The sequence below is a fragment of the Monodon monoceros genome, unplaced genomic scaffold (assembly GCF_005190385.1).
Source record: "Monodon monoceros isolate NGI ecotype Baffin Bay Population unplaced genomic scaffold, NGI_Narwhal_1 Super_Scaffold_13, whole genome shotgun sequence".
Classification (NCBI taxonomy): domain Eukaryota; kingdom Metazoa; phylum Chordata; class Mammalia; order Artiodactyla; family Monodontidae; genus Monodon; species Monodon monoceros.
The window spans coordinates 66286981-66312127 of NW_021703769.1; the positions used below are offsets into that span (position 1 = coordinate 66286981).

Below are 25147 nucleotides of genomic sequence, written 5' to 3' on the forward strand. Positions count from 1 at the left end.
GCTTAGGACATGGGGTAGGAAAGAGGTCTTCATTGCCTCTCAGTTTATTGGGAGTCAGATAAAGAGATACTTGTAATATGGTTGACTTTTGCTGAGTCCTAGCAAAGACACCATTGGACGCTACAGGGCTGCTAACCTGGGTAATTCTCAGGGTTACCATTCTAGTATCTACGGAAGCCAGACAGACAAATGGGCAAAGAGGGGTAACAGGGAACTGTGACAAACTGGGAAGGTAAGTAGGCATAGAGTTGCCACAGCTAATGGTTTTTCTTAAGGAAAAGCCACAAATCTGAATTTTTATGTGAGCTCTCTTGATTTTTTTTTTTTTTTTTTTTTTTGGTACTTGGGCCTCTCACTGTTGTGGCCTCTCCCGTTGCGGAGCACAGGCTCCGGACGCGCAGGCTCAGCGGCCATGGCTCACGGGCGCAGCCGCTCCACGGCATGTGGGATCTTCCCGGACCGGGGCACTAACCTGTGTCCCGTACATCGGCAGGCGGACTCTCAACCACTGCGCCACCAGGGAAGCCCAGCTCTCTTGATTTTTAAGTCCTGTAAATGAATCCAAATTTTAAAAAGTGGGAGGCCAAACAAAACACCTCTGCAGGCCAAATTTGGCCTTGGCCTACCAGTTTGCCGGGGATTCTGCCAACCAACCATCCTTCCCCTCTTACCAAACAATTGAGGGTCCACTGTTTTAGGCACTGGGAAATAGAGCAGTGAGCCAGCCAGACAACTTTCTTGCAGAATGGCCTGGGGGCAGGGGTGGGGGAGGGTGGTGTCTGGTACTGTGCCCTTCAAACTTCAGTATGTGTGGGAATCACTGGGTAGATTCTGAATTGGGAGGTCTGCGTTGAGGCCTGAATCTTGGCCTTTCTAACAACAAGCTCCCAGGTGATGGTGATGCTAGTGGTCCCTGCTGTTATTTGAAGGAGGGGAGTAGGGAATTTGTCTTGAAGGTGCATTTGCCTGGCAAGCATCCTCTTTTTACTTAGATTTTAGTTTATTGGGGTGACTTGGAAGAGAGTTGATGACCTCGGAGGTGGGTACTCGGGCTCTGCCAGCTATCTCTTGGCGCTGCCAGGTCTCTGTTCTCAGAGTTTATAATCTAGAAGGTGGCGTGAGGGGTGGAGGAAGGTGCTAGGAAAAGCTTCCTGGAGGGGGTGCTTGTGAACTGCAGGAGCTCCCCAGGCCGCCAAGAAAGGGAGAAACCTTTAACTCCCCCCCCCTCCTGGGGCTGGGTCTCGGCGTCCCCGCACCGGGTTTGGTTTCCCAGGCATCCCACGTGTCTTCGGTCCGCGAGTCCCTGTCAATCAAGCTTCTCCCCCAGGGGGTGGGTACGGGTTTAAAGGCGGCTGCAGTGCAGAGAGCTCCCAGAATGCCGCGCGGCGGGCGGGTTTGGATTTTAAATCCCCGCGGCCAATCAGTAGCGCGTAGGCTTTTGTAACGTTCCCGGCGCCGCGTTTGAATTCGAGGAGGAGCAGAGCCCTGCCAAGCCTCTGCCCAGACCTTGCTAGGTCCGCTGAGCAATTCCGGGAACATGAGTGCGGCGGCAACTGCAGGGAAGCTGGCGCGGGCACCAGCCGATCCAGGGAAAGTCGGGGTCCCTGGAGTTGCAGCTCCCGGGGCCCCAGCGGCTGGCCCGCCGGCGAAAGAGATCCCGGAGGTCCTAGTAGACCCGCGCAGTCGGCGGCGCTATCTGCGGGGCCGCTTTCTGGGAAAGGGTGGCTTTGCCAAGTGCTTCGAGATCTCGGACGCGGACACTAAGGAGGTGTTTGCGGGCAAGATCGTGCCTAAGTCGCTGTTGCTCAAACCGCACCAGAAGGAGAAGATGTCCATGGAGATATCCATTCACCGCAGCCTCGCTCACCAGCACGTCGTCGGCTTCCACGGCTTTTTCGAGGACAACGACTTTGTGTTCGTGGTGTTGGAGCTCTGCCGCCGGAGGGTGAGTGTCGCTGCTGGGGGACTGGAGCTGCCTGGGGACCGGGGTTGGGGCGCCCGCACCCGGAGCTGCTGGGGAAGGAGCGCCCCGGGGCTCGGAGCTGCTGGGGAGGAGGTGCTGGGAACCTCGAGCTGGGGATGGAGAAGGTCTCGGGGAAAGAGGTGCTTGGCATTTGGGGCCTCTAGGAGAGGGGGTGCCGGTTAAGTGGAGCCCGGGTCAAATTGCCTCTAGGGAAGGCGGCTCCCGGACGCTGGGAGTTGGGCTGAGTGGGGGAGGTGCGGGTCGCGGGAGAACCCTGCTAATGGACATCAGGGCTTCCGGAGTTGCTAGGTAAGGGGTGCTGTGGACCCGAACCTCCGGACTGGGGTTGGGTCAGGCAGAAAGTAGTTGGAGCCAGACTTAGTAGCTTCGGGGAGGAGAGGAGTCAGGAAAGGGATCTGCTGCGAAGAGGCCCGGGGCAGGGATACAGGGGACTCTGAGCTTCCAGAGTGGGCTGAGAGAGGGGTCCCAGGTAAGGGACTTGGGAGGGAGCTGGTGGGAGTGGGGGTGCTATGAACGGTTGTGGCCTGGCTTAGGGGAGAGTCTACATCGTAGTTGTCCTGGAGAAGGAATGGGCGGTAGGGTCCTGGGCTGCCTTCACCTAATGACACCCCCTCCCTGCCTTGGGCCTGAGTACCCACTCCCCACTCCTCCTTCCCTCCCCCGCCCAGTCTCTCCTGGAGCTGCACAAGCGGAGGAAAGCACTCACCGAGCCCGAGGCCCGCTACTATCTGCGTCAGATCGTCCTTGGCTGCCAGTACCTGCATCGAAACCGCGTTATTCACAGAGATCTCAAGCTGGGCAACCTCTTCCTGAATGAGGATCTGGAGGTGAAAATAGGTGAGGAGCTGGGCCTGCAGGGACACTTGACACTACACTCAGTGGGAATGAGGAGGAGCTGGGAGAGAGGGAGGGAGAGAGGAAGTCAGAAGGAGACAAGGGAGGGAGGAAGAGGATGGTAGGAAGTCTGGGCTGTTGATTGCCTCTAGAAGCCTCTCTTTAGTACAGAAATTTAGAACAAAGAGCCAAAAGCCAGTGGCTTGCCTGCAGATGCAGTTTTGGGTGTGTGTGCTCTCCTACACAGTATTATTTAAAAAAAAAAAAGAAAAGGATTTGAATTTGTTTTCACTTTTTTAAATCGGGAGGCTTGATTTTGAATTTGGGGCTCCTTTTAAACAGTTGGGTGCTCCAGCAGTACAGGGGCAGCTCTTTGCCGGACTGAAAAGCAGCTGTTCCCTTTAGATGCCCTCTGCTTTGTCACAATCCCCACCCCTCCCTATCACTTCCTCACAAACTTGCCAAGTAGCCATCTTGACATTTACCTGCTTAATCCCTGAAGGCATGTGACTTTTGCTATCCCTACCAGTTCCCTTTTAGAAGCAAAGCCCTCCTTTCTAAGGGAGGGGGTGAGGAGGGTCTCTGGGAGGCCCCTCCCTGGGACTAGCATGGTGGGAGGATTCCTGAGCACGCCTTGCTGCACACAAGAACTAGAGGCTTGAGGGATCAAACTTTCCTGGTTCTTGATGGTTACACCTGAACCAGCTGTCCGCATTGACAGATGACAGATGCTAGCATCTGAGTCCCCCCTCTTCCTCCCTCTGTCCCAGGGGATTTTGGACTGGCAACCAAAGTCGAGTATGACGGGGAACGGAAGAAGACCCTGTGCGGGACTCCTAATTACATAGCTCCTGAGGTGCTGAGCAAGAAAGGGCACAGTTTCGAGGTGGACGTGTGGTCCATTGGGTGTATCATGTAAGTTGGGAGTTGTCTCAGGACCCACCCAGCCTCAGCAGAGGCCTTTTTGGATGTCTCACCTGGCAGACCTTATCCTGTAGACCTTTCTGCCTTTGGGAAGGCTGCTCCAGAGGACAGACTGATCCAAAAGGAAGCCTCATTTCCATATCTTTTCTTCTCACTGGTGTATCCTTTAGGATTCCTGCAGCCTGGGCCATGGGTCTGGGGAATGGGGGAGGGAAGGTCTCCACAAACTTGCTCTAGTCCCTTGCTATTCAAAATATGGCAGACCAGCATCATCATTACCTAGGAACTTGTTAGAAACACAGAATCTCAGGACCCAGACTGACTGGATCAGAATCTGGATTTTAAGACCCTTGAGCTTTTCCATGCACAATAAAGTATTAGCACCACTGATCTAGGAAGCAGCAGTGGGTGGGAGGAGTTAGGCCAGGAGTTATAGCTGGCAGGAGGAGGTCCTGTGGTCTGTCTGGATCAAGGCCATCAGAGGTGGGTGGGTGGTAGGCAGAGAGTTGGGCCTGTTCAGGTGTCACCCCTTTCATGGTCGCCCTGGGTACTGGAGAGTTAGAAATGAGTTGTCGCAGTGGCTTTCCTACTTCATTGCAGTGGAACTTTTTCAAATGAAAACTTGCAGCCTTAAGTACAGAGCTATTAACCGTGGAGCTGCCTCTGTAGGAGCAGGTAGCCCACTTGCTTTGACCTGTTTTGTGTTGGCTGGCAGTCTCTGGAGCCCTGCTGTAGTGTAGGCTATAGCAGAAAAGTCACTGGCCCATGAGAACCGAGTCTCATCATCTGTATTCTACTGAGGACTCCTCCCTGCCAGTGTCTTGGCTTCTGGGGCTGTTCAGTGGACTTGCGGACTGTCCTCCGGGACCCGAGAGTCATAGTGAATGTCCAGAAGGTGTCTGACTTCCTTTCTGGCCCTGAGAGGATTCCTCCAGCATCTGGGCTTTGGTTAGGAGCCTTGAGCCAAATCCCTCCTTGTGCTTACAGGTATACCTTGTTAGTGGGCAAACCACCTTTTGAGACCTCTTGCCTAAAAGAGACCTACCTCCGGATCAAGAAGAATGAGTACAGTATTCCCAAGGTGACTAAAAACACTTTAAGTTTACATTTATTTTATTTAATTTTTCCCCCCCAAAGCTATTTACTGAGCCCAGCCATATCCTGGGGACAGAGGTGGGTCAGTCCTACCCCTAGGGTAGCCATAAGAGCTTTAGAGGGTCCTTGTCTGAAATTGCATACAAAACCTGACGTATGTGCACAAAAGCATTTTTTCTTGGGGAAGAGAGTTTGTAGGTTCTCAAAGGTTGGGCAGATAAACCAAAAGATGTGTAAAACAAAGAGAGCATAAAGGAAGTAGAAGGCAGACAGAGACGTGCTGCTTAAGCCTTGGAAGTGGACTGTCTTGATTCAGATGGGCCCTACCACTTAGCACCCAGATCGCAACAGACAAATGGCCTGAATCTTCTGAGCTACAGTTTCCCATCTATAAAATGGAGTCCTTACCCCAGAGCACCTTGCACACAATAATCGCTCACAGAATTGCGAACCGCTGTGCTTCGCAACCACCAGCATGAGTGCATTGAGAGGGATAGCCTGCAGCAGCCTGGCGTCCGGCTGCTTTCCAGTTTGATGTCTTTGCCTTGTGTGAAGCCAAGAGCCCTGTCTCCATAAGGACAGATGGACTGAATCGGTCATAAAGGGTCACTTATTGGACAGAGCAGAGTGGTTCCAAGTGTGGGTGTTGGCAGCTGACTATGCCCCCGTGTGGGTGCTGGCTCTACCATTCACTAGGGGTGTGTTCTCAGGCACTTAACCTCTCTGTGCCTCAGTTTCCCCATCTGCAAAAGAGGGATGGTGATAGAGATCTTCACCCCCTGGGTGTTTCTGTGAGGGTTAAATGAGCTAATATATATGAAGTGCTTAGAATATTTTGCTGGCACATAGTAAGTGCATAGTTGATGCTAGAATATTAGTATGCATTTGACCTGCACTGGGTTTGGGTCTCCTCACCAGGGCAGCAAGCTTGGTGCTGTGTCCCCATTTTATAGATGAATTTACAAAGGCCCAGAAAGTTGGGTTAGTTGTCACAGCCAGTATTAAGGGACAGAAATGGGACTTAAAACAGGTCATTATGACTTCGAAGCCTGTGTTCTCAAGTGCTGCTCTAGTGGTGAGCAACTTGAATTATGCAAGAGCAAATTTTGGGAAAAAGTGACCTCAAGAGGAAGGAGAAATTGTCATTCTCACAACTTAGGTTGACACTTGTGAACTCAGTAAAGCTGCTAGTGGAAATTTGGCACCCCACATCCCCACCAGACTCAACTGCTGAACGTGGCATATTTGAGGCCGGGGCCGGGGCTGCAGCTTCTTTGTGGCAGTGCTGCATTCGGGTCCCCCACCACATCCTACTTACGTCTCTCCCTCTCTGCTCCAGCACATCAACCCCGTGGCCGCCTCCCTCATCCAGAAGATGCTTCAGACAGATCCCACTGCCCGTCCAACCATTCAGGAGCTGCTCAATGACGAGTTTTTCACTTCTGGCTATATCCCTGCCCGCCTCCCCATCACCTGCCTCACGATTCCGCCCAGGTTTTCAATTGCTCCCAGTAGCCTGGACCCCAACAGCCGGAAGCCTCTCACTGTTCTCAATAAAGGTAAACCGGGGTCTGGGTAGACCCCAAGAGAGCCTAGGCCTCAGGTGTGTGAATAGATGGTCCCCATAGCTCAGGTGTGTGGTAAGACAGGCCCCAGTCCTTGAATACGTGGTCCCCATCCTCATGTGGCAAAATGCCCTTCCCCACAGCCCTGTCAGGAAAGACAGACCTTACCATGGCGGAATCAGACCCGTCATGCCCCAAAAGAAGAGAGTGGCTGAACGCCATTCCTGAAAAATTTGTATTTAAAAAAAAATTGCTAGTATCACCTTGCATGGTTCTTTGGGAAAAAATGTTGAAATTTTTCAGGTGTACACATAGAGCACAATGCAGTAGACCCCACATCCCCACCAGACTCAACACTTATCAAGATTTGTCATGTTTGCTCCATCACTCCTTTTTTGTTCCTTTGAAGTATTTTTGAAGTTAATCCCAGACATCTTGTCATTTTACCCCATAAACTTCAGTATGCATCTCTTTAAAAGAATGGACATTTTCTTACAAAACCACATCCCATTGTTTGGGTTGTCATTGTTTCTAGATCTCTTCAGAGAACAGAATTAGGAAATACATAATTGGGAAGGGGGCGGGGACCTTGAATTTACGCTGCTATTTCTGATTCACACTTTTTGAACATTTTATTTTGATATTGTTTCAAATTATGAAAAGTGAGAATAGATAAAAACTTCCTGTATCTTGTTCCCCCTTTTCTCCACCAATTAACATTTTTCTACATTTACTTTATCTCTCTCATATATATATCTAAATTTCTTTCCCCAAACCATCTGATAGTAAGTTGTACACATTCTGACCTTTACTACTTAATACTTCAGTGTATATTTTCTAAAAACAATTCTTTTACATAACCACAGCACAGGACACAGTTATCAAGTTCAGGAAATTTAACATTGATGAAACTTCTCTTACAGCAATCTTTTTCTTCACTGTGAAGTTACTACTTTAATTTTCTTTTGGTAATTTATAAGTCTCTGATTCAAATATAATATTATAGGATTTTTACTTCTTTAATTTTATACTTGGTTTTTTTTTTGTGGTACACGGGCCTCTCACTGTTGTGGCCTCCCCCGTTGCAGAGCACAGGCTCCGCAGGCTCGGCAGCCATGGCTCACGGGCCCAGCCACTCCGCGGCATGTGGGATCTTCCCAGACCGGGGCATGAACCCGTGTCCCCTGCATCGGCAGGCAGACTCTCAACCACTGTGCCACCAGGGAAGCCCCTATACTTGTATTTTTTTTCCTTACACTGAAAACCCCTTTTCCTTACATTATATACATGAATTTTCAACATCTGTAAAGTATGTTATGAAATGATGTTTATTTTCTTGCAGTTCTATTTGTCTTTGGAATATATTTCACTTGAAAAAAAAAGTGCCACTTGAAAAACTTTATTTCTCTGTGTGGATATAGCACCAAATGAGTTCATTTGTTTCAGTTATAATACTGCTATTTTAAGGATTACTTTTTTCTTTAGGCTTTAATTTTTGATATTTTCACTGGTTATATTACTATTCCCTTTGATTGGTGATCACTTGGTTAAGGTGGTACCTCCAGTGCAGAGTTACTGTTTTTCCTTTTGTGATTAATTAATACCTTGTGAGGAGTTAATTTGAAAGGATTCTATTTCTTCTCAGACTTTAGCCTACTGATTTTAGCATCCATGGTGGATCTTGCCTGCAGCAATTATTACTGTGGTATTCTAATGGTGACTTTTCTCCTTTTCTTGTTCCTTTTACATCCATTAATTGGAGTTCTCCTGTAAGGAAGAGCTGTCACTTCTCTCCCATTTATTTATTTGGTTATTTGTGTCAATATGGACTCATGGATATTTAATCTTGGAGCTATAATGTAATATTGTTATTTTAAGGATTGCTTTTCTTTTCTTTTGGTTTTAAGTTTTGAACATAAAGCATTCTTCAAAACGTAGCGAAAATCAGGGTGAGATTTTTTTGGAGTACATAAATCCCCGTTTATTCATCGTCTGTTTTCAGTAATTACCAGCATTTGCCCATATACTTGTTTGTATCTTTTCCACCTTCTTCCCCTTTTTTTGGCTAGAGGTTTCTTTGTTTGTTTGTTTGTGATTTTTGTGTTTGTTTTTTTTTTTTGGCGGTGCTGTGTGGCTTGCGGGCTCTTACTTCCCCAACCAGGGATTGAACCCAGGCCCCGGCAGTGAAAGCACCGAGTCCTAACCACTGGACCTCCAGGGAACTCCCTTGCTAGAGTTTTTAAAGCAAGTCCCAAATATGTTATTATTCCACAATTAAGTCCTTACCACCGCATAGATTTTTTCAATTGAAAATTCATATCTTTAAATATCTTAAGAATTTCATATTACACAAGGAGAACTAGCACATGTTGGTGGGGAAAGAAACATTTAAGCCTAAAGACAATAAAAATCATCCACGCTTCTACCACCCAAATATAACTGATGTTAAAATTTCAGTGTGTATCTGTCTTTTCAGATTTCAGTCACATGTAAGTACATAAAGCAAATTTTAGGGTGGAAAAAATCTCTTACGTTTTCATTAAATGCCTGCTTAGTCCATCTTGCTGATGGGTTGTGATTTACTGAGCCCTTCCATTTTCCTGGATGCAAAAGATGCTTTTAATTCTTGGATTGAAGCCAGGCAGCTCCAAGCTGCTCACACCTTCTAGCTGTCTCCCTGAGTGACCAGAGGTGCCCTGCAGGGCCCAGCATTGGGTTAGAGGTCTGAGTGTCCGAAGCTCTATGGCTCTGTGTGGCCATGAGCCTTCCTACAGGGCTTGGCCTGGCCCTGGAGGTACCAATGAGTGAGTACCAGGTGCTGTCACATGAGCAGGGCAGCTGCTGCTCTAATAACCTGGCACCTACCTAAAGCAGTGGCAGCGCAAAGAGCTTTTCTCTGGGGGCAGTACCAGCTGTGGCCAGGGATCCTGGGCCCTCCCAACCTGCGGCCTTTTTGCCCAGCTAATGACTATGTTTCATCTCCTTCCAGGCATGGAGAACCCCATGCCCGAGCGTCCCCGGGAAAAAGAGGAGCCAGTGGTGCGGGAGGCCAGCGAGGCGGTCGACTGCCACCTCGGCGACATGCTGCAGCAGCTGCACAGCGTCAATGCCTCCAAGCCCTCAGAGCGGGGGCTGGTGAGGCAAGGTGGGCACTGCGGGCCAGGGCGTCTGGAGAGGGCAGGGAAGTCAGCCCCGGAGTGCCGGTGGCTTGTCCAGGCCCCTGGCTCCGTAATACCTTTACTTCCCGCATTTCCTGTACATTACAGCGCAAACAAGTTAGCCTACTGGCCCAGGCCCTCCATGGTCAGGCCCCTTCCTTTTTCTGACTCATCTGTTCTGTCTCCACAAGCGCCCCACCTTCCAGCACCCCCACGTGCTGCCTGTATACATTGGCTCACACTGTCTCCTCTGCTCAGAGAATCCCTCTGTAGCCTTCAAGACAGTGGAAATAACAGACCCAGATGTGCTCCAGCCTCGGGGCCTTTGCTCTCCCGGCAAGCACTTCCTCCAGATCACTGCAAGGCTCACACTCCCTGCCTTCACGTGTCTGTGCCAGAGTCACCTCCATGATCATCTCCCTGCCCCCACTCCTCTTACTTGCCTTGTTTCTCCACAACACTTCTCATTTAACACATTCTAAAGTTTCCGTATTTGTTTATTGTATTTAAAAGAAGAAATCGTCACATGCACAGAACTTAACATTTTCACGTATCTGGGATTGTCTATCTTCTCACAATTTTTTAATCATTTAAAACTCACTGATTTGCACCATGATAGAAGTAACTTACATATTCTGTGAACATTTATTTTGATTGGTCTCTATCCCTAGAGCCGGAATGCAGGCTCAGGGAGGGCTGGGTTTTGTCATTGCTCGCTGCCTGTAACGGTGTCTGGCGCACAGCGGGCCTTTGTTAAATGGGTCAGCTGAATGCATGAGTGGACTCGGCGCTCTGCACTGTAACTTTTCTGCTTCAGTGCTGCCTGTCTAAGCTTGTTGCTGGCAGAGGGCTCCAGGCCTCTTGACCGAGCTCCCTGGTGTGGGCCGCCTGAGTGGACCAGAGGGGAAGAGGCTGGTGCTGATCGATCTTCTTGTCTGTTTCTGTCCCAGAGGAGGCTGAGGATCCCGCCTGCATCCCCATCTTCTGGGTCAGCAAGTGGGTGGACTATTCGGACAAGTATGGCCTTGGTAGGTTTCTCCCAGCTGTGGCGGTGGCTCAGGTGCCGCCTAGCAACCCTTCGAGTTGTTACAGGCTCTTGCCTTTCTTGGCTCCCACGTCCTCTTCTCTCGACACTCTCCTGTCTCCATCCCAGGCTTACTAGCCCCAGCCCCTAACGGCCCCCTGCCCCCCATGGCCCCTTTCTGAGGCCTCCCTTCACCTACCGCTAGGGTACCAGCTGTGTGACAACAGCGTGGGAGTGCTCTTCAACGACTCAACACGCCTCATCCTCTACAACGACGGCGACAGCCTGCAGTACATCGAACGTGATGGCACGGAGTCCTACCTCACCGTGAGTTCCCATCCCAACTCCCTGATAAAGAAGGTGAGTGCTGGCTGGCCCGCGTGGGCTGCTGTTGGCCGGGAGTGAGGGCTTTGCCAGGGGACAGGCTCTAACTCCGGACGCCCTCCCTCACTTTCCAACCAGATCACCCTCCTCAAGTATTTCCGAAACTACATGAGCGAACACTTGCTGAAGGCGGGTGCCAACATCACGCCCCGGGAAGGTGACGAGCTAGCCCGGCTACCCTACCTGCGTACCTGGTTTCGCACTCGCAGCGCCATCATTCTGCACCTCAGTAACGGCTGCGTGCAGATCAACTTCTTCCAGGTGAGCTGCGGCCCTGGAGGGCTGGGGCTGGGTATCTGTGCCTCTCAGCGGCCCACGGCATTGGGTGGGGAGTGGGAGGCACAGGACCTGTCCTTGGCAGTGTCAGCAGAAGGGAGTGAAATGCCCCCCCCCCCCCCCCCCCGTCGACTGGGATATCTTCCCTCTACTCCCGCCAAGGCACACAGGCAGCTGGGAGCTTCAATCGCCAGTAACCCCCTGTCCGTCCACCCGCTCCCCTCCTGCCCTCACAGGACCACACCAAACTCATCCTGTGCCCGCTGATGGCTGCCGTGACCTACATCGACGAGAAGCGGGACTTCCGCACGTACCGCCTGAGCCTCCTGGAGGAGTACGGCTGCTCCAAGGAGCTGGCCAGCCGGCTGCGCTACGCTCGCACCATGGTGGACAAGCTGCTGAGTTCACGCTCGGCCACCAACCGCCTCAAGGCCTCCTCGTAGCCCCCCCACCCCCCTGGACTGGCACCCTCCTCCCCCCCACCAGCACCTCGGCCCACGCTGGTTAGATCCCTATTTTATGGGGTGTCCCCCAGCCCTGGGGGCTGGGGTGGAAGCTCCATCATCCCTGCAGGTGGGGCTGCTGTGTAAGTTATTTTTGTACATGTCCCGGTGTGGGTTCTGAGGCCGCTTCCCCTTCCCTCTCAACCCCACCATATGAATTGTACAGAATATTGCTATTGAATTCGGGACTGTCTTTTCCTTGCCTTTATATTACATTAAACATATATGAATCTTCCTTTTTCTTCTTGTGTTCCCCGAGGGGTGCCTGGCACCCGGGTTCCGGCCACACTGTTGCTCTGGTGTCCCTGGCGGCCCAGCCTCTGCTGGTCTTTTCGACGCCAGGCCAGCTCAGCTCCCAGCAGCTCCCAGGCTCAGCTCCTGGGCCCCTGAGGCTGGCGGATAGTAGGGCAGGAAGAGGCTCTCAGAGGCACAGCTCCTCAGGGCGTGGTACGTGTGGAGCAGCAGCCGTGGGAAGCGGTTTGTGAAGTACTGGACGAAGCTGTCAGGGACAGGGCCCAGCGCCTGCCGTACCTCAGCCGGGAGCTCCCTGTAGTGATGCTTCTGGAGGGGTCGGAGCAGAGAGCCCGGGCTTAGCTGGACCAGGCCTCCCCACCTTCCAGGCCCCTCCCAAGCCCTGGAACACACCTTGTTTCTCACAGCACGGAGCAGGTCTCGCACCGACGTCCCCTTATATGACCGGAACCTCTTCAGATCTGTGGACGGGGAGGTCGTTGGCACAGCCGTCCCCACTGGCCTCCCCTCGGCCTCCCGGGCCACCGGAGTCTGGCCTCTACCTGTGTGCAGCGGCACCGAGATGTGCTTGTGCCAGTCACTCCGGACCACCTCGGCGCCACCTGCCTCCAGCGCCGTCACCAGCGGCCCCTGCTCAGGCTCCTTCTCCAGCCAGTCGCTGGCGTCCTAGGACCCACAGCTCCTGAGCCTCCTGAGCGGGCTCGGAGGCCACAGGCCAGGAGTGTCCTATGGCTGGGGCAGTGCAGCAGCCGAAGCTGCTCGGGTTAGGGTAAGTATTATTGCCTCCTATGGAGTGTGGCTTCTCTGTGCTGTGCGGGGTCTAATCCAACCGGTGACAGAGGTGCTGTCGTCCCCGTTTTACAGATGAGCAAAGAGGCTCAAGGTCACACGAGTGGAATGGGCTGTCTGGGCACGAGTATAGCAGGAGGGACGACTAGGGCTGAAAGGAACAGGGTCTAGCCTCACATGAGGGGCAGCTGGGCTGGGGAAGCAGTGCTGAGGAGACCGTGCAGTGCCAAGATGGCAGCGTTCAGGAGTCTGGGCTCTGCCTTGATTGAGATAAGGATCTGGGCTGCCTGGAACAGGTAGACGAGTCTCTTTTCCCCCAACCAATCTGGCTTCCCCTCTCTTGTTGCTCAGGACCCAAACTTGGGACTTTCTGGGGCCGCTCCCCAGATTTCCTCCTGACCTGGAAGAACTGGAGCTGCTTGGCTCTGCTCCAAAAGAAGGGGTGGGCCAGCACCTGGTGAGCAGAGGGACGAGCCTGTGGCAGGGGGCTCAGCATGGCCTCCACCAGGTTCCAGGCAACGACCTTGTCTGTAGGGGAAAGAGGGAGGGATGGCTTCAGGCCCGCACAGGCTCTGCCCTGCTTCCTCCCTCCTCTGCCAGCCCAGGTCCCCCTCACCGTGGGCCTCTTCCTCCAGGTGAGCCAGGCAGGGAGAGCCTGCAAGGATGTTTGCCTGGCGATAAAGACTCTCTCCGAAGGGGTGGCTGCCGCTGGAAAGCACATAGTAGAACACGCAGCCTGCAGAGAAGATGTCCACTGCGCTGGTCTGGGGGCCAGAGGGACAAGCATAAGGAGGAAGTCTCTGCTCCAGGAAGTCTGCCGGGCTACATTCTCCCCAGGGCTGATATGGCAGCTGGGGATCTGGCTCGAACTAGGACACAAGGACGCTTCCCAAGAGGCACCCTCTTGGCCCTAGATCCCCTCCCCTCTGCACTGTTGAAAGGGACCCACGGTTTTCATCCAAAACCTTTGCCCCTACTGAGCCTCTAGTTTAGGTTTCCAAGTGTCATTCCTCCAGGTCTGGTGGGCAGCACAACCAAGTGAAGCTGGGCACGCATGAGGCGATCAGGCAGCGGTGAGGACTGTATGATCTGTTGCTGGACCCGTCCACACATGGCCACTGGCACTTAGCTCCAGCTGGTTGCCTCCAGGGGACTTTCTCGGTGGCAGAGCTTTGATTTTCCAAGTGAATCCAGAAATCTAGACTTTCATGTGCAACTTCCCAGAAGTTAAAATATTGGCTGCTAATTTAAAAACTCAAAACCTGCACAGGCTCCTAACATCAGTGCTTTGGTCCTTGGGCCTCCAGGTTGCCAATCCTAGCTTTCTCTAAACTTCAGGGGTGGGGTGGCTTTGCCTGGTGACTGTCCTTGTGTGTTACTCTCATCCATGCCTCTGACTTTCCCCTACACACCAACTCAAAAATCTATAATCCTGGGGTCTCCAACTCAAGTGTCTGTGGGGGTCAGACACTGCTCTGTGCTCCAGTTATATCAGCTCATGTGATGCTCCCCCAGACCCTCCGCATCTGGGTGGCTCTCCACGCTGGCTACACGTTACAGTCACTGGGGGTCAGCTACTGGGTGTGGGGCCCGGGCACCTGAATTTTTTTCAAGTTCCCCAGTGATTGTGCATCACAATAGAGATGAAAACTATTCTCTAGTTCAGAGTTTCTCAACCTCAGTACTACTGACATTTTGGACCAGATAATTCTTCGTCCTGGGGGACTGTCTTGTGCGTTGTAGGATGTTTCGCAAGCATCCCTGGCCTCTGCCCATTAGACGGCAGTAACAAGCCTCCCTTCCCCTGCCAAGTGTGACATCCAAAAATGTCTCCAGACATTGCCCAAAGGTGGCAAAAATCATCCCTGGTTGAGAACCATACCCTAGGTAAGAAGGGAGGAATTATCCCCACTTTACAGATGAAGAAACAGGCTTGGAGGAGTGACTGAAGGTCACACAGCGGGCCCGGACAGGAGAGGCACTGGGCAGGGAATGATTCCTGCGGCCTGGGGCGGCGGGAGGACTCACGGGGCTGTCTGGGGGCAGGAGCTGCAGGAGCTCGGGCGCCATCCAGCCTTCTGTACCGGGGACGCCTGAACGGAGGCTGAAGCTGCAGCGGCCAGCGGGCAGCTTCTTGCAGAGGCCAAAGTCTGAGAGGACCACTCTGCCTCGGCCCTGGCTGTCGGGCCCCGTAATGAGGACGTTGCCGGGCTTCAGGTCCCGGTGCACTGTGAGAGCGGAGCAGAGCTGAGAGCTGCGGGGGGAGTCGGGAGCTTGGATGGAGGGCGGGAGGGGCCGGTACCTATGTGTAAGGAATGCAGGTGGGCCAGGCCCGCCGTCAGCTGCTGCAGCGCCATCCCGGGCTCCAGGCCCCAGCGGTCCGTCTCCAGGTGTTCCACATACTGGGGAGCGGTGAGGGGCAGAGCGTCACCCCGCGGCCCAGGACCCTGCCCCCCGCCCACCCCTGAGCACGGGCTTCACCTCCCGCAGCGAGGCCCGGCAGAGCTCCAGGGCGATGTAGTGGAACTGTGGTCCCCGCTCGGTGCAGAAGTAGCGGAGCACGTTGGGGTGCCTGTCAGACTCCTGCAGCATCTGCACCTCCCGCCGGACCAGGCCGAAGCACTCACGGAGGAGCCGCTTGACCGCCACGGCCCGCCCCTCGAACTGTCCCCTGGGAGGTGGCGAGCGGAGGTCCGGAGGGCAGACGAAGGCAAAGGTTAGGAACTGTACCCACCTCGGGGGTTCTCGGAAAGAATGGCTCTCCAAGGGACAGTGGCCATCCCCAGCCTGGCTCCTGGCTGCCGCTCACCGGAAAACGAAAGTCCCGCCTGCCCCGCGGCCCAGCACGTCCTTGGGATTGAAGGAAATCTTCCCCACCACGGTGAGCTGCTCGGCTGGGGGGAGGGGAGGGGGGGGGTCTCAGGGAGCCTCTGCCCACGGTCGCCACCCTGCCCAGTCCCAGCTCCCCGACCTCGGCCCTTCTCCGGCCTCCCCCTTCCACGCCCCGCCTGGTGCCAGACTGCTTGGGTCCAGTGTCTCGTGCTGCCACTCAATCCGTGTGAACTTGGGCAAGTGACTTAACCGCTGTGCCCTGGTCCTCTCATCTGTAAAGTGGGACCTATGTCAAGGATCCTGCACAATATTATCGTGAGGATTAATGGAAGAAAGGGTCGGGGAGAGGTTCACTCTACTGTCCTCTTTTATCCTTCTCCCTGTTTTGGCATCTTCTGCCCAGGTTTCTTTCCTTTACCCACCTCCACCAGTTATAAACACTTTTAACTAAGGAATTCGCTTCAAACAGGAAGGTGAGTTTTGGCAGCCGTAAGCGTGAGGAGGGTGAATGCTGTTGCAGAAAAGACTGTCCTGGAAGAGGGCGGGGCGGGGTCAGTGGGCGTTTGGATGCTGAGCTGTCCCAGAGTTAGTTCTAGGGCAGCAGGGATTCCCCAGAAGGCCTTGGTTTCCTGTTAAGAAGGATGGGGTTGGACTGTTACTGCTCTTCCTTTTGGGTTGCTTGCGAGAGACCCCTCACAATGCACCAGGCTGCACCTTGCTCAGATCCAAGGGGCCCCATGCTCACAGCTAAGTGTATCTGGCGCCCCTAGAGTTGTGTGCCCCTCCGTGGCCCTGAGAACACTCTCCTTAGGAAGAGCTGCCAGCTTCAGTCTCTCTAATCAGCTCTAGGAAAAGCAAATGAAAATCAGCATCAGGGATCAGTGAGAAAAGTATTAAGCTGTCCCTCAGCACTGCTCTGGATTATTGGCTTAAACAGTCACTCTCATCTCCTGACAAGATGCAAGCAGTAACCGAAATTTGTATACCATGGACACTCAGGCGTGTGGGCCCAGGGCCTTGCTGGAAGCACATCGCCCACAAGTAAGATGGGCCTGTCTCTCCGGCAGCTCAGGAAGCAGGGACAGAGCTGCGGGAAAGCCTATTTGAACCAGCCATGATCAGCTGGCTCCAGGTGAGGGTCCCTGAGCACTTCCGACCCCTCTTCTGTACCACTTGCTTCGTTCTGCTGCGTTTCCGGTCTCTTACGTGTCTGCCTTCCCTGCTCTGGATGCCCTTGGCATGAGGTGAAGACTTGCTATGTGCTTTCTGGGTTAGATTCAGAACTAACTCTAGATTCAGGAGCACCCTCAATGCTGGGTTGGAGGCCAGACTTCTGGCCTTGAATGCAGAAATAATGAGCTGGGGGGCTTCCCTGGTGGCGCAGTGATTAAGAATCTGCCTGCCAATGCAGCGGACGCAGTTTCGAGCCCTGGTCCGGGAAGATCCCACATGCCACGGAGCAACTAAGCCCGCGCGCCACAACTACTGAAGCCCACGCACCTAGAGCCCGTGCTCCACAACAAGAGGCCACTGCAATGAGAAGCCCGCGAAGCCTGTGCACTGCAACAAAGAGTAGCCCCCACTCGCCGCAACTAGAGAAAGTATGGGCGCAGCAGCGAGGACCCAATGCAGCCAAAAATAAATAAGTTTTTAAAAATAATAATAATGAGCCGGGAGGCTCAGTCTGCACAAGCATATTCACCATTTGCTCAGCCTTCTATATCATGATAATGGAGAAGCAGCAAATGCAGGAGAGAAGTTCTAAAGTAATCAAAAGTTGTCACATGATGGGGAAGCAGTGTACAGTCAGAATTCCCTCTGAAAACCTCAAGAACATGTGATGTATTGTGTTGCTTCTTGTACACGGGTTGGGAAACCATTAAAGTGGTCACCTGTTTTCATGGGTATTGCCAAAATGCAAACAGAGGCAACATCCCAGAGTTGACCTGCTTTCGAGTTCCTGAGCTGCTACTTACTGGCTTTGTGAGTCTGGGATGGGGTGCCATGAACCTTTCATTTTCTCTTCCATAAAATCAGCGTTATGATAGTATCCACCTCACAAAAATGTTGTGACTATCATACGAGTTCATGCATGAACAGCATTTAGGAAAGTGGCCGGTACACAGTAAGCGCTATATAAATGTTAGCTCTCAGTGTTAACTCTGGTTCAGGCTTGATTGCGCCCACTTGCCGCTGAATGTACCATGTAGCTGGTGGTCCTGGAGGACACCCAACCAAGCACGTGTAGATGGATTTGTGGAGGTTAAATGAGAGTGGGACAGGACTCCACTGTAGATTTTGTGAACCATAAAAAGGTCCCGAGGAACGTTCCCGCACCAAGAGGAGAAGCAAGATTTCCAAGGTCAGAGTTCCTGACATAGATGTCCTAAGAATAAGAATAGGCTGCCACATGGTGCCAGTGTGGCGGGGGCTTTTTTGGAGAGTGGTTCTCGAAGCTTTTCTGCCATCTGCCACATTCGTTTATTTGACTCTCCCTGCACTGAAGATTTTTGATACACTGGACTCCATATTGTTGCCTATTGGATGGGCAAGTCCCAGCCTACTAACTCTGCCTGTTCCTCACACCTGCTCGGCACATATTCACTCCGTATATACTTATTGAGTTGAGAAGGGCTGTTTAAGAACCTGCAGTGGCCACTCAGTCACTGCCTCAACAGATATTCCCTGAGCCATGCTCTGGGTCGAGATTGCAGCAGTAAGCAAGGCAGGCTGAGCCCAAGCAGCTGTTCTCCAGTTTACCACAGTCCCATCACGCCCTATTCTCTCTCCTATGTGGCTGCTTCACTTGTTTACTTTATCCACCTGACCTACCCATGAGCGTGAGATTGCCGCCTTCCTTTCAGCTTCCGGAATGTGTACCCTGCTTCCTCTCATCTCTGAACCTTCGCTTGTGCTACTGGTGCCACCTGGACTGCTGCTGCCCCCCTCCTCCCTGTTCACCTGGGTAATTCCTTCTTATCCTTGGGATCACAGCTTAGACTTGCCTTTCAGGACAATTCCCATGTCCCCATGTCTGAGCTACATGCCCCTCCTTTGTGTTCCTGTAGCTCCCTGTATCCTCCCCAACCCCATCACGGCATTTATCACAGAGCCTAGTAACAGCCTGTCCTTTCCTGGCTTCGCCTAGAGGTCATGAAAACACCAAAGTAAAGTTTATGAAAACTTTAAATGAAGAAAGTGAAAGAAATAGAAAGATTTCTTTTCAATTCCAGAGGGAATCCAGTATTATAAAGAGATTGTTACCACTGAGTTTTGTAACAAAGGTACCAAGCTCTAGCTGGGATTCTTGTCCTGAAGCACTGATATCACTTTGATTATTTTCTTATAGTGAGTAAAGAAGTTTAAGTGTTTTATATATCAAGGATGAGCCAGGGCTGGGATTCAACATCTTTTTTTCTCCTCCTCTGAGGATTATTGGTATCTGCGGACTCACAAGGGGACTGAGACGTCTGGGGAAGGAATTCCATCCTGTCAGTGACTGGGACCGTGCACCAGGGTTGTGAGGGACACCTGAACGACGATGGCAGGAGGAACAGCGAGGTCATTTGACGAGAACCACCTGGGACAAGGTGGAGTCTGGGTCATCTGGGGGAAGACTTGGCTCGAGTCAGAAGGTCCAAGGAGATGAGTGTTTCAGGGTGCAGTGGGGTGAGTATTACTTGGACCCACCCAGAGCCAGTAAAGTGACTGGAACTGCAGCTCTCAGGGCTCAGGCAACTCGGCAGTGGGGGGCCTTTCTACAAGAGCTGAGCCCCAAGGAAGAGAGCTGCTTCCCTCTCAGCACAGGGAGGCGAACGCAAGGGGGAACTTTGGGAGCAGCACGGGAGCCGCACGCCAAGCATGGGGCGGACTTCACGCTGAGTTAAGGACACAGCAGAGTGGCTCCAAGGCTCCAAGGCAGTGGTTTGAGCAGTGACAGGAGGGTCCAGCAGCAGTTCACACAAAGGGCCGAGGCCAGCCCAGCCCGGAGCCAAAGAAACAGGAGAGAAGTAGCCTGGACTGACCACTAAAAGCATGTGGAAGTTCCCCTGGGGCATCCCACAGATTCCAGAGGAAGCTTGAAAGGGCTTGTTTATAGGATGAAATTGAGAAAAGAGAAGAGAAACGTTTAAAAAATAAAAAGCCCTAAAGAGAAAAGGAACCAAATGGTACCTAGGTGATTTACTATTATTGTTACCAAATATGATGTTATTTTAACACAAATATTAGTAACATCACATAGTCTGATTTAATAGTAATGGTGATGTAACCTCTCATCATGAAGTGATGTCATGGGGTGGGTGTTATTATTCCCATTTGACAGATGAGAGAACTGAAGCTCAGAGGAGTTAAGCAATTCATCAAAGTTAACAGTTAGTAGAGTTAGATCTATACCCAGTTCTATCTGCATCCAGGGTCCTTGAACATAACGACAACAGTAAAAATGATGGCAAACCTTTTTAGAGGGCTCAACTACATAGCAGGCACTATTTGACGTTCTCTCCTATTAACTCATTTAGGCCTGGCTACCCCACTATAGTGGCTTCTAATACACCGACTTTGAAGCTAAACCTTCCCCTCTCTTTTCTGTCCCTGACTTTGTCCTTTCCTGTTCATGTAAGCTCACCTTCAGGGTCTTCAAGTGGCTGGTCTTGCTCTGGGGGGTTTTGAAACCTCTTGCGGCTCCGTGGGGTGGCCCCGGAGGGCTGAGACTGAGCATCCCCTGAGATGTGAGAAGGGCCTGCAGGTGCCAGGGAGGCCTGCTGCCACTGCTTCTCTGCCAGCTGCTGTTGCTGCTGCTGAAACATGGGGGCCTAAGAGGGCCCAGCCTTGGCCAGCCCCTGACCCATGATGGGCCCAGAAGCTGTGCCTGAGATGGCCTGTCCCTGGAGCACTGGCATAAAGAGCACAGTATCAAGGGCTCTGGGAGCTGCTAAGAGGACAGCAGGGGGCAGAATTGGATCTGGGTGAGGGAGAAAGTTGCCAAGTGGTCTTGGAGAGGAGGACCAGAGTTCCCCCTAGGAAGACCATGAGATGGGCCTGAGGCCAGGGATGATGGGCTTACCTGCCTCATCAGGAAGAGAATCCATCCTCCCAGGAGGAGAGCAGTGAGGCTGGCTGCCAGCAGGTCTTGGGGTCCCAGTCCTGGATGCAGGTCTTGGGTTTTCTCTTTAGGATGCAGCTCCAGGTTCGAAGGTTCCTCCCGGCTCAGGCTCAGGAGCTGGGGACAAAGAACCTTTCACTCTTAGAAGCCCCTCCCACTGTGGAACCCCTAACCCTTCTTCATGACCCAGTATAGGGCTGGGCTTAGCTGAAGGGGTGATGAGTGAGTGGTGGGAAACCTGGCACTCTCCATGGTGCTGAAACACCATGGTGCCCCAGTAGACTGGTCTTTCAGACCTAGCTGAGGACAAGCAATCTCCTGGGGTATCACTAAAAATTCAGATACTCTTGGGGCATCACCAAAAAATTCAGATATCTACCTCCAGAGATTCTGAATTCAGGGGGCGTTGGAGTGGGCTCCTAGGTGATTCTGATAAGCAACCAGATTTGAGAATTATGTCTCCAGGTCATGCCTGTTCCTTCTAAACTTGAACTATTGGCAACTCTTGTCCAGTCCTCTCCCAGGAGGACATGCTTTTATAGTTTTTCCGTTTTCATTTTCTCACTTGATAAATATTTTGTAAACTTTAAACTGAAGAAGAATAAAGAAAACTGTGACCCATGTTTCACAATTTAGATAGCCAATATCTTTTTAACACTTCTAACACTCTTCTGGCAATAACAACAAATGAAAGTTTTCCTTCTGAGAAATTGTGAGGTCAGTTGACCCACCCCCGAATGTTATTCCTAGAAGCCTGAGGAAAAGGTCCAAGGGCTGCCCCCCCCGCTGCCGCACCTCCCCCCATGCCCTCTGCCCCTCTAGCACTGACCTCCAAGAAGAGAGCTGGGGCCTGGGTGCCCCCTGAGGGTCTGGTCCCAGAAGTCCCACTCCCTGGGGTGGGATGGAATCTCAGCATGGTGGTGTGCAGGACTGGGGGTGGCTCATGATGTCCTAAGGGGCAGGGAAAATGTCAATGCGTTGGAGGTGATCTCAGCCTTCCAGCTCATAAACTGAGCTCACAGGTCCTTTATCTACTCTAAATTTGGGTAGAGGAGGTCTCACCAATGAGAAGCCACTGGCTAGGGAGGGCCGTACTGCCTGAGGGGTATCTGACAGCAGTGCTAGGTGAGCCCTCTCGCTCTCCTGAGACTTGGAGTGTCACCTCATCTGTGGTAGGGCCATCCGTGGGGGCCAGGGTCAGTCCACGAGGCTATGGCAGAAGGTGGAGAGTCAGGAGTGGTGGGGGGAGACTTCTCTCCTGCTCCATCCCCTCTTTCCAGCCCCTCAGAGAACCCTTCTCACCACTAGGGCCACCCCTGTGTGAACCAGTGCTTTAGACACATAGAAGCCAGCTTCATCCTTCCCCACATACAGCGTCATCCTAGTGGGGGAGAGGAAAAGGGGGAGAAGAATGAGTGATGGTGGTGGGTAGTTTCAGTCACCATAGTACCCGTGTCCTTGTATTATCCCCGCCCACACTGACTCTGGGCTGGGCCAAGTGACTTGCTTTGGCCAGTGAGACAATAGCAGATGTGACACAAACACAGTCTTGAGAAATGCTTGTGCACTGGAGTTTGCCCTCTCATGGGGTTCTTTGGAACCCCGGGACCACCAAAGAAGAAAACCCAGGCTAGCCTGCAGGGGCATGAGAGACCTCATTTGACATCCCATAGAATAAATAGTCCACCAACTACGAGAGAGCTGAGTGAAGCTATTCTAGATTGTCCAGGCCCAGCCAAGCCACCATCTGGCTGCTCAGACCAGAAAACCACCCAGCTGACCCACAGAATCTTGAAAAATAATGAATGTTTGTTTTGAAGCTCTAAATTGTGGGGCTGATTTGTTATATAGCAAAAGCTAACTGATACAAGCTCTATAGTCATTGTTTCTAAATCTATTTCTAGCCCAGACCTCTTCCATGAGCTCAATCTTCTAAATCTGAACTCATCTCCTCATTCCTTAGCTGCTCCTCCCCCTTCTTCCCCCACTTCCTCCCCCCTTCTTCCCCCACTTCCTCCTCACCCCCACCACTTCCTCCTCCAGTGCTCCCTACCTTTGAAAACGACCGCACTCATGTGCCTCTAGAAACCTGAGCATAATTGTTGACTCCTTGCTCTAATCACCAAATTCGTACTGGTTTTTCCTCTTAATATCTGTTACCCTCCACTTATTTCCATCTCTAGCGTTTCTGCCCTGGTCCAAAGTGTCTTCATCTCCTGCCTGAACTAATGCAATATTCTGTGAACACTTCCTCCCCACAACTCTAAGATACTCTTCGCACTGCAGCCAGTTATCTTTCTGAAATGAAAATATGATCAAATCACTTCTTTGCCTAAAACCCTCTAGTGGCTTCTCCTTAGCCTTGTCCCAAACCCTTTAAATGATCCTACAAGATCCCTGTTTAGCAGCCTCAGACCTTATTCTGTGCTCAGAGCTGTGCTCCAGCCTTATTTATTTTGTTAATTTAATCTGTTCCCTGGTTGCCATGATCTCTCTCTCTCTCTCTCTCTTTCTCTCTCTCGTTTCCTCTTCATCCTTTAGGTTTCAACTTATAGGTCCCTTCCTCTAGGAAGCTTTCTATGATTACCTTCTGCCCCCAGTCTTGATTTCAGTGCCCTTCCTATACATTCCCATGACACCCTATACTTCTCTTATCTCATCCTTTATCATACCATATTATGATTACGTCTTTACATACCTGTCTCCCCCACTAGACTCTGAGATTTCTGTAGGTAGGAACACTGGCTGTATTACTGTACTCCCAGAGCCTAGCAAGCAATTGCTACATAGCAAGTGCTCAATTAATATTTGTGGGATGAACTGAAAGAACGGATAATCCCCAATTTTCCTAGTCTGTCTCCCGGCTCCCCAAGATGGGGACACTAATGTATTTGGTGTTGCAAGGAAGGGTCATATTTAAAGTTTTTAACAATCAGTAAACACATAGTACCTACAAGCTTAACAGGTGCCCGCTGTAGCACTGGGGTGGAGACATGGAGGCCCCTCCTAGGCCAGACTTTACCCTATCAGTTGCTGAACAGTGGGGCCAGCCAGGGGGTCCTGGGAGCACATGGGGGGTGGTGCAGGGCACTGGTTATTTACGAAACTGCTTGAAATATTTTGACCCCTGGTTCAGCTGCACTGGCGTGTCATGGTCAGACATCACACCTGCCCATTGGACCTGGGCTACAACACTTGCAGAAGCTCCTCCCCAGTCCCCAGGTGTGGGCACTTACAGCAGCTGGGTGTCTAAGGCAGAGAAGTGAGTGGCGGTGTCCTGGGGGCCTGAGGCGGGCAGTTGGATGTGGCCCCAGCGGAGGGCAAGGAAGTGCAGGGTGTCCCGAGCCAGTGTGAGATGGGGCAGCTGGCGCAGGCTGTCCTGGTGCCATGTGTAGATGCCCACCACAGGTACGCCTAAGTCCTGGGTCCACAGCACCGCCCCGCTTCCTGGGTCCACCGTTAGCAGCAGGCCCATCCCACAGGATGCCAGGTAGCTCGTGTCTGCCAAGAAAGATGGCTGAGGAGATGTGGTCAGGGAGCCCTGACCTGAGGCACCTCAGAGCATCTTGAGGTGGGGAAGCTCCTCTGAGGGTGGGCCATCAGGAGGGCCACTCAGGTACATGGAGGTCAGGTGAGATCACCTGGAGGGTAATCAGGACATAGGAAGTTCACTGGGTCACTTTGATCAGGGTCAACTGGCAGCTGTGTAAGACGTAGGGGCCGGTCATGGTCATCCACAGGCGACTCAGGTGTGTGAATCAGTCCTTGTGGCTTAGGCTGTGGGGTCGTCAGTCATGGTCTGGCTGCTGGTCAGTCAGGGTGGTCTGGAGACATGTGGGTAGCGTGGAAGTCATTTAGAAGGTGAAGGGTGTCAGCCAGGGGCCCTGTGGGTGTCACCTGTGATGTGTCAAGGTCGCCTGCATGAGTTCTCACATGGAATGGTGGAGTCAGGGTCTGAGGGGTGGCTTGGGGCACCTTTGGGGTCACTCAGGCATTTGGGAAGGAGAGTTATTATTTTTTTAAAAACACAACATGATTATATTTTAATACACAACTAAAATACAAAACACCATAGTAAATTCATGGCAATAAAATATGGCGTTTCATTTGCATTGCCTGACAAATGGTTAGCATCCTTAGTCATAAATGAGTTCTTAGAAACCAGTAACAAAGACACTGATATACCAAGGGAAATGAAACAAAAAAATAAAACAGAAGAAGATGAAATAACCCAAGTGACTAGAAGGATTAAGCATATATGAAGATGACTGAGCTGAACAATAACAGAAGAAAAGCAATTTCTTTGTAATATCATATTACCAAAGATTAAAAATCTAACATTTGTACAGTTTTAGGAAACATAGGGAAGGACAGTTAAAATATCAAGGGGGTGGTGAGTCTGGGGGAGGTCACTTAGGGTCAT

The 25147-nt window shown here is 51.9% G+C and overlaps 2 protein-coding genes across 3 annotated transcripts in view; one reads left to right on the forward strand and one right to left on the reverse strand.

Annotated features, from left to right (window-relative positions):
- PLK1 (polo like kinase 1) lies at positions 1–11982 on the forward strand. The gene is made up of 10 exons (XM_029222103.1): positions 1–1945; positions 2653–2821; positions 3589–3733; positions 4730–4823; positions 6177–6396; positions 9392–9547; positions 10511–10588; positions 10790–10944; positions 11047–11229; positions 11481–11982. The coding sequence occupies exons 1-10, from the start codon at positions 1538–1540 to the stop codon at positions 11685–11687; spliced, it is 1815 nt and encodes a 604-aa protein (XP_029077936.1). The 5' UTR covers positions 1–1537; the 3' UTR covers positions 11688–11982.
- Positions 11924–25147, reverse strand: part of ERN2 (endoplasmic reticulum to nucleus signaling 2) — a 20661-nt gene continuing 7437 nt past the window's right edge. Inside the window, exons 8-22 of one of the 2 annotated variants that reach the window (XM_029222101.1) lie at positions 23961–24225; positions 22027–22105; positions 21787–21934; positions 21554–21675; positions 20686–20841; positions 20248–20416; positions 15598–15682; positions 15270–15459; positions 15091–15190; positions 14817–15016; positions 13405–13552; positions 13189–13316; positions 12542–12665; positions 12393–12460; positions 11924–12308 (exon numbers count right to left, since the gene is read on the reverse strand). In XM_029222101.1, coding sequence (XP_029077934.1) covers positions 12096–12308; positions 12393–12460; positions 12542–12665; positions 13189–13316; positions 13405–13552; positions 14817–15016; positions 15091–15190; positions 15270–15459; positions 15598–15682; positions 20248–20416; positions 20686–20841; positions 21554–21675; positions 21787–21934; positions 22027–22105; positions 23961–24225 — 2195 coding nt within the window. In that variant the 3' untranslated portion in view covers positions 11924–12095. The remainder of the gene's footprint in view (positions 12309–12392; positions 12461–12541; positions 12666–13188; positions 13317–13404; positions 13553–14816; positions 15017–15090; positions 15191–15269; positions 15460–15597; positions 15683–20247; positions 20417–20685; positions 20842–21553; positions 21676–21786; positions 21935–22026; positions 22106–23960; positions 24226–25147) is intronic. The other variant, XM_029222102.1, reaches the window with a different exon arrangement.